Raw genomic sequence first — 10,461 nt, 5'->3', positions numbered from 1 at the left:
TGTGGGACCGTGTGTGCAACTCAGAGTGGAGTTTGTGCTCTTCTGCTCTTACCTGAGCTGGTCACACAGTGTGCCAGCTCAAAAAAGCAGGGCAACTTGGCTTTTCAGCTGCTGACTCAATAACATCCTTGTTGTCCAGAATAAACAAAAACCCCCCTCAAAAACCCATCCTGGACTTTATGGAGAATTTCATCACTATTCCTTTCTCGTAGCAATGCCATAACTATTACGGAGTCTTTCTGCCTCTGTATCCCTTTCCCTCCCCATTGGCATGAAATCAGACAGAATGGTGACCAAAGAAGGGACAAATTTCCTAATCTAGCTCCAACTTGCATTTTAAAATATGCCTTGGCACATCCTGTTGAATACTTGAGCAGGTACTTCGGAGCTGCGGGATGGCTTGGGAAGGAAGGCTTATAGGGACCAAAACACAGTTCTGTCCCCCAGAGCATGAGGCACAAAAGGACTTTTTGCTACCAACTGACACAGAGAGAGGACAGATTTCTTCCAGCTCTGAGGTAATGGTTCTTTAATCAAAAGCAAAAAAAGGGCCACTTTCACCTTCTCTGAGATCTTTTCTCTTTTTAAAAACCAGATACCAAGTTAATAATTTTTTAAAAGTATTGGGAGTTTTCACTTTTATTATCCTCTTCTCCCTGTTCATTCATTCCTGGGCTTTAAATGTAATGAAAACCAAACATGTCAGAAAAACACATGAGTAGTCATAATTCCTAATACTTCCAGCAGGATATGAAGCAGAAGTACTTCACACCCCATCAGAAAACATCTTCTCCTGGAATTTCTCAGCCCAGGTCTGCAAGCTTGAGGGGCTGCAAGGTTCAGTTGCATTTCACAGCTAAGTCTGTAGCAACTGGGAAGCTGTAAATGAGCAGAGGTTCTAGCAACACTCATTTGTATTACCTCCTCCAAAGAAGATGAAAGACCTCTCAATTTAGGCTTGACTATCCGTCAAGAAGTAAACGTGCATTTTGTTTATTTTTCAGGAGTTCATTCTTTGTGTTAGGGAGGATGATGGGGCAGCAAAAAAGTGAGGCAGAACAAAAAGTGTGTTTGGGAATAACCTCCATGTTCGGACAGCGGAATATTTAGATTATGTCATTTATGCAATTTCCTCTGTTCCTTTTTTTAATCCTTCATAGTCTGGGTCAGATCCTGATGCCATTCACAGCAGGGCAAAGTCTGGGACTAGCACTCAGCTGACGCCTGTGGGATACATCTGATTTTGTTAATATCTATGAGTTAGGAACCTGGGCTTCTTACATCTTGGCTGTGACAAAAGCAGGTGACACCTATGTTACTCTCTGAATTCTTTTTACTCCTGACTAAGTGGTGTCTAATTGAGATAGGGCTTCTAATTGAATCTGGTCATCGATGCTGGCGGTGTACTGTGTAAACAGGGTGCCTGGGGGATTGTCATTCCCTGCAGTAACTTGTGTGCGTGATCTGCTGATGAAATCGTTTAATCCTTTCTTATTATTACTGCACAGGCTTTGAAAGAAGATTTCCCCCTAAGCCATGTCGTCTCCCCATTCACCAATCAGGAAAGAAGGGAAGGAATGCTTTTAAACCTACTGATTCCATTTGTGCTCACAGTAGGATCTGGAAGCAAAGGTCTGACTAATTTAACAAAAAGAATTTTTCTCCCCCTTTTCTGACAACTGATGTTTGCACTTTCCCTGCCCTCTGTTGATTTTTTATTTTTGGGTTTTTTTTAATTTGGTTTTCTGTCCCTGGCAGTGTGTCAGCAAAGCACCCTTTGGTCCCAAGACTGAAAAGAGCCCCATTGGGAGAAGTTGTTGTTGTTGTTGTTGTTTCTTCTGTTTCAGCTGTGCCATGCTTCTTGAGTCAGGTCTTACACAGGTGTGCTCCTTCTTTTGGAACCAGAGTGCAGGGCGAGAGAAATCTGTTGTAGCAGCAGCCACAGAGGGGAGCAGAGGTCACAGAAATTGTGTGCCCCTGTGGGTCACAGTCTGCCCAATCCGTGCCACTTGTCTGGCACCGATCCTGCTCCTTGCTTTCTTCTGTAGAGGGTGATCGCTGGTAAATCCCTAAATGAAAGCAAAGCATGAAGGGAGAGGGGAGTGTCAAAAGGAAGTGAGATCACGAGACCGCTATACGGGACATTTCTTTGTGCTGTGCAGCTCTGTGTTCGTGTGTGTTTGTGTTGGTGCTAAAATAAACTTTGCCTTTGCTTGCAGGAGGAGAAGCAGCATAACAAGGTGTGGGGGACGGAATTTTGGCTTAGGGGACGTTTGTGATTGCACCCCGTTTTGGAAACTGAACAGGGTCTGGATCTTTTGGGTGTCTTTGATGGGATGTAGCCTGATCTTTCTCTCTCTCTCCCCTCCCAATGCATCTCAGACAGCCCCTGGCTGGAGCAGCCTGAGGTCCTGCTGCTGCTCCAGACTGTTATCAATATCCTCCTGCCACCTCGCATCATCAGCACTTCCCGCAGCAAGAATTTTATGCTGGAGAGCTCCCCTGCCCATTGCTCCACCCCAGGGGATGCGGGGAAGGACCTGCGGCGGGAAGGGCTCGCAGAGTCCACCAGCCAGGCTGCCTACCTGGGTGAGTGATGGCTTCTGCTGACCGCTGAGAAGAGACAGAGGTAAAATGGAGCGTTCCAGGCTGTAGACAGCACCAAAGAAAACCGTCTTGGGCAGGAGCTAGTTGAGCTCTTCGGAGCTGCTTTAGGTCTTGTCCCGAACGAGGGGCCAGGCCAGAGCGTGAAGCCAGGAGTATCTCTGGAATATGTTGCAACGTGAGCAGTGTTTGCACTGCAGCTGGAGGAGATGGCAGGACAGGCAGAAGTAGCTCAGTTTTCATACTGCCAGAATATAGCAGTGAAGCCACAAAAGGCAAGTCAGGCTGCCTGTCAGCCCCTCATGTCACAGCTTCACTGGCCCTTGGCTAGCTAGGGTGAGATGTGATGCAGTCTGTCTGCCTGCTGGCCCTGCGCACGTACGCTCCTTACTGACCGGTATTCCCTCTGCTCGCTGTATGCTGCTGCAAGGCAGTACTATGTTGTCTCACATATGACTCACAGGTGAAAGGAAAGAAAAAAATAATCAAATTGGAGATGCAGCAGCACCGCAAGTTATTGGGGCTATATGGGGAGAGTTTGGTCTCAAAACTCTCACTCCTTCAAACAGCTTCTCTGTTTCTGATTTTGTGAGGGCATTTATCCGAAGGCTTCTATTCAGGTCTGTGTTAACCCATGTCTGAGGAATGGGGTCACACTGATGAAAAAATGGCAGTTCACGACTGATTTAGCTCCCCACCCCAACAAACCTGGATACAGATGTGTGATGGCTGAGTTGTCTTGGTCATCCCATCAAGAGAGATGGAGTAGTCAACTTTCCCCCAACAATTCCCAGGCGCCTCTCTTTGTTCCAGACCAGGGGAGCATGGAAAGGGGGAGATGCCTTGTCTCTCCTGTGAGCTAACTGAGCTAACTGTTGGTCACTGCCCACTTTAATATAGAGCATTGTTTTGAACCTCATCGCTGTTAGTGCTCTCGTGAATTATGGCCCCTCGCTTAGTGGACCGTATTTTTGTTTAGATTACAGTTTGGCCGTGACTCATGCAGCTGCACTGCTAGGAAGGTTCTTTTCATTACCCCATAAATAACCTGGAGGTTATTGTGCTCACAGGGTGACCCTTTGTGTGGATGTGCTTGATCAAGATTTTTGAGACTGTCTGATCAGCCAGGGCTGTATTCCCCCCTGAGCTGCTTTCAAAATATCTGAATTCCAGGAAGACAAAAGAACTCTGCAGGGAGAGTGAGGGGAAGCTAGAGCAAGAAAATACAGAGGAACTTAGGTGTGAAGTAGGAAAATTACTGTCAAAATGGGACTCTTGGTCCTGATCCCGAGGCCTTTATTATAAGAAAGTCACCCTCCTTCCCTGCTGCGTTTGGAGACAGATTGAAAGGGCAGTTGTGACTCAGAGGTGTGTGGGTGTGCATGTGCACGTGCATGCGTGCATGCCTGTGTAGGTTCGTGCCCACTGTGGACCCCCATTCCTCCCTCAATGCTTGTAAGGGACGCTGATAACATCTCTGACTGCCATTTGCTGGTGTGTGTTCCCCTGTAGCCTTGAAGGTGATCCTTGTTTGCTTTGAACGCCAACTGGACAGCCAGTGGTACTGGCTGAGCCTCCAAGTCAAAGAGATGGCACTGCGGAAGGTGGGAGGGCTGGCCCTGTGGGATTTCCTCGACTTTATCGTACGAACACGGATCCCTATCTTTGTGCTCCTTCGGCCCTTCATCCAGTGCAAGGTAACAGTTACTTTGGCTCCTGATAGATCACTCCCTGAAGGCAAGATATCCTTTATTCCCCTGCTGAGAACAGAGGAACAGCGCTCCCGGAAGAACTGCATGTTTATGTAGGGGGTGACTTTTCAGAAGTTAGTAGACCTGAGAACCCTTTGAAATGAAATCACAGGGCTTTTTCCTAGACCATGTAGACTTAATTTTGCAACAAAGACACTCAAAGCACTTAGAATTAGTGTGGATGCTCTGAACCTAGGAGGGGGTTGGCATAGTTGGCAGAAATCTTCCAGAAATCTCTCTTCTGCACGGAGCCTGGCAATCCAGCTAACAGCCAGGAAGGACCACTCTGCTTTCCATCTCTTGGGTGAAGGTTCTGACAGGACTTTTGTGGATGGACTGACAGCTGCTAGGCTGAGGCAGACAGGGCTTAAGTTAATCACAGCTCTTCCCTGCTTACCAGGTAGACTAGCACATGGTGCTCCACCTTATTTAGCCTACTGTGTCTCACCACTTGGCCAGAGTAAATCATCTTGGAGGAAGGAGCTGTCTTATGTCTGAGGGCAGAGCTTAGCATAAGGAAGCCCTCATCCCCATGTACCAATGTCAGCGAGGTTTTGATATCTGTTCAATCAAATATAAGTCTGTCACAGAAAGACAGGTGGAAGCCTCATAGCTGGAGTCAAAACCTCATGCCTACAAAGAGGACAGTTTGCTGGCTGCAGGCTCATGCTGGTCTGGAGACTAGTCCCAGTTCCCTGGGCATTGTTTCCCTGCAATGCTAACATGTCCCAATTTTGCAGCTGCTGGCCCAGCCTGCCGAGAACCACGAGGAGCTGACTGCCCGACAGCACATCGCCGACCAGCTGGAGAGACGGTTCATACCGCGCCCGCTCTGCAAGAGCTCCCTCATTGCCGAATTCAATAGCGAGCTGAAGATCCTGAAGGAAGCAGTGCACAGCGGGTCTGGTAAGGAGGAGAGGGGAGAGCTAAGGGGGCCATCAGCCCAGTCTGGCCAGCTGGCTTGCCTGTAAATTAACTTGTGAGGCAGACCTGCCCGCTACCTAGGAGGGGAATGCGGCAATCCCCACCCCGACAGCCCACCCCTGGCTCAGGCCCTGTGCCCAGCCCAGCCTTGCCACCGGACAGCCAGCAGAAGTCCAAGTGAGTTGTAACATGCACCTTGTCCTGCCCGTTTCTTCCGCTAAGTCTGAGCCCTATTTCCCACTGTCGCAGGTGGTTTGTGCAGCCCCAGCCCACAACGCAGCAAGCCCCGACCTACATCTCCATAAATCCGGAGCTGCTCGTGCAGAAACGTCTGTCGGTCTGTCAGGAGCAGATCTGTCTCCTCCTTTCTCCTCTTCTGATTTTTCTCTGCTGTGAGGTCCAGATCAGCACCCCAAGCCGAGGGTGGACTCAACTCTGTCTTCTGAGGGGACACTGTTCTCCTGTACCCGTCGCCCTCGTTGCCACGAGATGGCAGCCACTACTTACACATGGCAAGAGATTTTGTGTGCTTTGTTCTTAAGAAAAGACGACAAATTCAAAAGAAAATGCCTCAGTCTTTTTTTTTCCCTGGTAATAATTTGCCTTGCTGCTAAATGTTGAAGCCGATCTGGAAAATGCGGCGCTAAGGTTAAAGGCGAAAGCCAGACGGCATGAGAAAAACAGACAGGAATTTTGGAGAGGTGAGATGAGCCAGAGCATCTGTTCCTGTTTTATCACCTCTGCCAACTCCTGCCCCTCTAGTCTGGGCAGAATCAGGTCCCCGATGTGCCAGGGATGCTTGGCTGGTGATTGATTTCCAGTGCCGTCACTGACCTGGGTTTGCTTTTCCCACTCTTGCGCAGCTTACCAAGGGAAGACATCTGTCAGCACCGTGGGCACCTCCACCTCCGCTTACCGCCTGAGCCTGGCCACCATGTCCCGCTCCAACACCGGCACTGGCACGGTCTGGGAGCAGGACAGCGAGCCTTCCCAGCAGGCCTCGCAGGACACGCTGAGCCGCACAGATGAGGAGGATGAAGAAAGTACGTGGCTACTGATTCGAGCTAAGCCCCCAACGTTGAAGGTGTTTTCTTGCTGCCCCAGAGGACGGCTGGGAGGGGAAGACAGTTGTCCCCGTCCCAGGGTGAACAAAAGGCCCATAGGGTCACAAGGCTAAGAAACTGGTGTGGTTGCTACACCGTTCATGCTGTTAAAACTTGCGTTGTTTCACACCTCCTCATTCCCTCCTGAGCTCTGGATAGGGAAAAGGGAAGGGCACAGGCAAATTTTTAGTGTACGAGACCTGGGCTGACCTGCAGTCCTCACAGTGCTGACCAGGCATTTGGCAATCTGTCCTCCCTTTGACCTTCATCATGGCAGTAGGCAGGGGCTGTGACTGGGTCTGTAGTTAGGATCCTGTTCCTGCAGGATCTTAGTACTTCCTGCTCATTGCTTCTGTCCAGATGCTCCGACGTGGAATATGTTGTCCTTGTGCTGCATGGGATCCAGCTGTGACTCTCTGCAGAGTGGAATGTCTGTGTGCTTGTGTCACTCGATTAACAAAGAGGAAATTAAGCCTTAAACCTACGCATAACAAAAGCTTGATCTCCCTTTTGGGCAGCTAGCAGATTCTGGGGTTACCAGGCTTTCTGGTGCCAGTTTAGAAGGAATGGGACAGTGAATCTTTTGGGCACTAATTTGCAATGACCTGAATGTTGCTTTGTCATTTCAGCTGAGTTTCATGTTATTCTTGGAATTTTGCCTTCTCTCTGCTTCTGAGCTGTCCATCTGCTTCTGAGTTGTCCATCACTGAAAGCCAGGGTAGAAAACTGCTCACATGTCATCAGGCTTGGGCTTCCTCCTACTTTAGCAGGGATACTGTCTTCTGGTGCTGCAACGGTTGGTTGCCTCAGTGCCTGAAACTCAGGCGCTTCACTTCTGTATTTGAGGACTGCTGACTATTCCCCAAAGATACGAAACAAAAGGAGTGAAAATGGGTAGCTCAAAAGACAGGCCTGTGCAGTTACAGCAGATGGGAAAGAACAGTTAGCCTGAAACTTTCCAGGCTCAGCCCAACTTTATTGTGGCTGGGTTCATCACTAAACATTGTACAATCCACCCAGTATTGTACTGCTGAGACATCGCTCAGATACTTACTCGCTGTGGCAAACTCTGATTTCAGCCTCAGATGAATTATGAGCCACTGTGTGGAACGATGAGTGCTATCTTCCTATTTCTTGCGGCAGTATTAGCGCAGCCCTGCCTTGGCTTAATGCTGCCATAAAATATTTCAGTTTATCAAAACTGGAAATGGTCAAAAAGAAAAGAGAAAATTACACAAAACTTCCCCTTTGTTTCATTTGTTTATTTGTAATTAGAAGTTGTTGTTGTAAAAACCACAACAGAGTCATTTCTTTCCAGGTACTTTATATCATTTGAAACAGCACTGAAAATTTCAAGCAGTCCTGATCACAATCTACATAATTGAGTTGCAGTATGATGTATTTGAGTCAATTTATCCAATTGTTTGGTGATATTTTAAAATGCATGTCCCAAAAGGTGTTAAAGGGTGTCAGTTCTGCATTTTGCTGTTATGTATTTTATCTTTTGTAACGGTGCTTTGCTATGTCATAGCAGCAGTTTATTTCACACCAGCAAAATGTCCACTTACAACTTTTATGCCAGAAAACACTGGGTATTAACAAACAATTTATTAATCGCAGGAATTAAGCCCGAGTGGAAGCTGAATTCCCCAGACAGGTTTTCCTGAGAGCCATATAAGCTGAAAGCGTACATAAATCCCTGCCCCATGTGTGCTGGGTTCCTCATCCTGCAGGGTTTTATGCATAATGTCTTTCTGAACTGTGACTGTAAAACCTAATGGAAATATTCAAATTTGCAGGCTTGGGGTCTTGGTAAGTAAATGCTGGGTATACCTTTGGCATCCTCTTATCTCTTGACAACTGCAAATATATAGGTGGGGTTAGGGGTGTTTGTTTCCTCTCCTTTCCTGTTTTTTCTTTCTTTCTAGATGACTCCTTGAGCATGCCTAGTGTGGTAAGTGAACAAGAAGCATACCTTATGGGTGCCATTGGGAGGAGGCGGTTCTCCAGCCATCTCTCCAGCGTGTCTGCACCTCAGGCTGAGGTGGGCATGTTACCCAGCCAAAGGTAACAACATGGGCTTTTCGCCTTTCCCATTAGATTCATGAGAGCAGAAATGGCGCAGGTACATTATGTGTACATCAGAGATGTGGAATAGTAGAATCGGTGCCAGCCTAGTGATGCTAAATTTATTCATCCTGAAATAGTGTTGGACCAAGGGTGCAGGGTTGGAAAGAATGCTTTTCCAGGATGATCTGTGTTGTGTAAGGTCCATAAGAACAATCTGCCATCCATACAAACCTTCATCTTAAACAGCTTCAGAACCCCTCAGCACTATTATTTTCCTCTGCTACTACCATGGATAGCAAAAAGAAAAGATGTGATGTTGGGGTTATGCATTGAACCAGGAGACTGTACACAGTCTGCGTAGGGAGTGGGGAGGAATCCTGAGAAGATGGGAAGGGAGGCAGAGGCTCATCCTGTTTGATTTACTTTGTTTTCTTCCATGTAGTCTTTGTCCTTCCTCAAACAGTAACTAGCTCATCAGAGAAACTGAATGTCAAGTTCAAAGATGGGATTTAATACTGTTTAAAACCAGCAATATACTTGTTGATAGAAATAACTTTGAATGCCTTATTCCTGGTTAACAGGGAGTGGTGAGAACGAGATTGGAATTTGAGAAATGTACATCTTTAGAAGATATAGACAGAAGTTTTCCATTTAAATGTGACTTTTTTTTCTAAGCAAGCAGTGTTTATTGTTTTATTTGTCTGTGACATAGTTATCCAAGGAAGTCTGACAATTGACAGAATAATTTATGTTATTTCCTTTGAACCTTTAAAGAATAAATTCTACATTATCTCTTGACCAGCCTTGGAAAATCAAAGAACATTGTTCCCTCCCCAGTCTTGCTTGGAATTAAAGAAATAACCTTGATACATGAAGGAAAAGTAACAGCTGTGGTATATACCAGCAGAGATAGGAGAAGTGATTTACAAGAGAGAAGTTACACAGATTTTTATCTGGGAGTTTTCACAAAAGGGCTTACAGGAACTCATTTGACTTCTGAACTCAATTGATTCAGCCCCTTTGTTTCTTGAAAAATTAATATGCAAGACTGCATTTTCCTCAATCTTTCACTACCATCTTCAATGCATAAACTTGGTAAGAGTCACAGCTGACTGATAGCAGTGTTTGTTTTGTGCAATCCCAAGTCACGGTGATGCTGAGAAAAAAAGACTTTAATTACCGCAGAGCTTTGCTCTCTACTTTTAAGTACATGGTATATCAGGAGAATCGCTTTTCGTCTGTGTAGGTAAAGTACAAGCTCAGCAAGCATACTCACAGTCCACAACGTCATGCCCTTTTTAGTTATGGACGGTCTCTGGGCTTTCAGACTGCCTCACAAATGTAAACTAATTAATGTTAAGTAATATTGTTATTGCTTTCCTGCTGGTAACCCAGCAGACTGCTTTCTTTCTTTCATGTTTTTTCCTATGGGCTGAGAAGGCTGCTCCTGCCCAAATGGCTGAAGCATAGAAAAGCAATGTGATTGTGTACTCACTTGCCAGGATCCACGCCAGCTGTTTACTTACAGTTTCATTGCACTACGAGACCTTGTTTTCCAGACGTTTGTCCTTAGAGTCGTACCAGAAGGAGAGTGGTCTATAGCTCGTGGGAGACAGATTAGCCCTCCCTTAGGAAGAAGTGGCTCGTGGGGAAGGGCAGAGAAAAAAGCTTTCTATGAAGCTGGAAGTAAAGAGAACCGGAATAAATGAAAATGCTGCAGGAAAAGGGCTTTGAAAACAGTTCGCTGCCCTTATTTCCTGTGGAAACACATCCTACCGAACTGCTCAGCTCCCCAGTTCTCAGCAGAGATGTAGAAGTCTCCACGTAGCTTAGACTCCCTCTAAAGACGGCTCCTGTTGTCAGATGTTCTTTCAGCTCCTCTGAGTCATATATGTTGAGCGTGCGAGACCAATTAATGTTACCGTCCTTTTTTTTTTTTTTTACTTTTATTATTCCTTTGATATTTTTTTTTCCCTTGAAAACAGAGACAATCGCATGCTTTTTGCATT

The 10,461-nt window shown here is 46.5% G+C and overlaps 1 protein-coding gene across 1 annotated transcript in view; it reads left to right on the top strand.

Moving 5' to 3' along the window:
• LOC104166756 (protein unc-80 homolog) overlaps positions 1-10,461 on the top strand; it is a 56,804-nt gene that overhangs the window by 36,825 nt on the left and 9,518 nt on the right. Inside the window, exons 27-32 of the mRNA XM_009706804.1 lie at positions 1,509-1,632; positions 2,383-2,589; positions 4,117-4,301; positions 5,096-5,261; positions 6,143-6,322; positions 8,311-8,449. Coding sequence (XP_009705106.1) covers positions 1,509-1,632; positions 2,383-2,589; positions 4,117-4,301; positions 5,096-5,261; positions 6,143-6,322; positions 8,311-8,449 — 1,001 coding nt within the window. The remainder of the gene's footprint in view (positions 1-1,508; positions 1,633-2,382; positions 2,590-4,116; positions 4,302-5,095; positions 5,262-6,142; positions 6,323-8,310; positions 8,450-10,461) is intronic.

Source organism: Cariama cristata, unplaced genomic scaffold, assembly GCF_000690535.1.
Source record: "Cariama cristata isolate BGI_N322 unplaced genomic scaffold, ASM69053v1 scaffold35868, whole genome shotgun sequence".
Classification (NCBI taxonomy): domain Eukaryota; kingdom Metazoa; phylum Chordata; class Aves; order Cariamiformes; family Cariamidae; genus Cariama; species Cariama cristata.
Note: the sequence above shows the minus strand (reverse complement) of the source record. Positions and strands in the feature narration are given on the sequence as shown.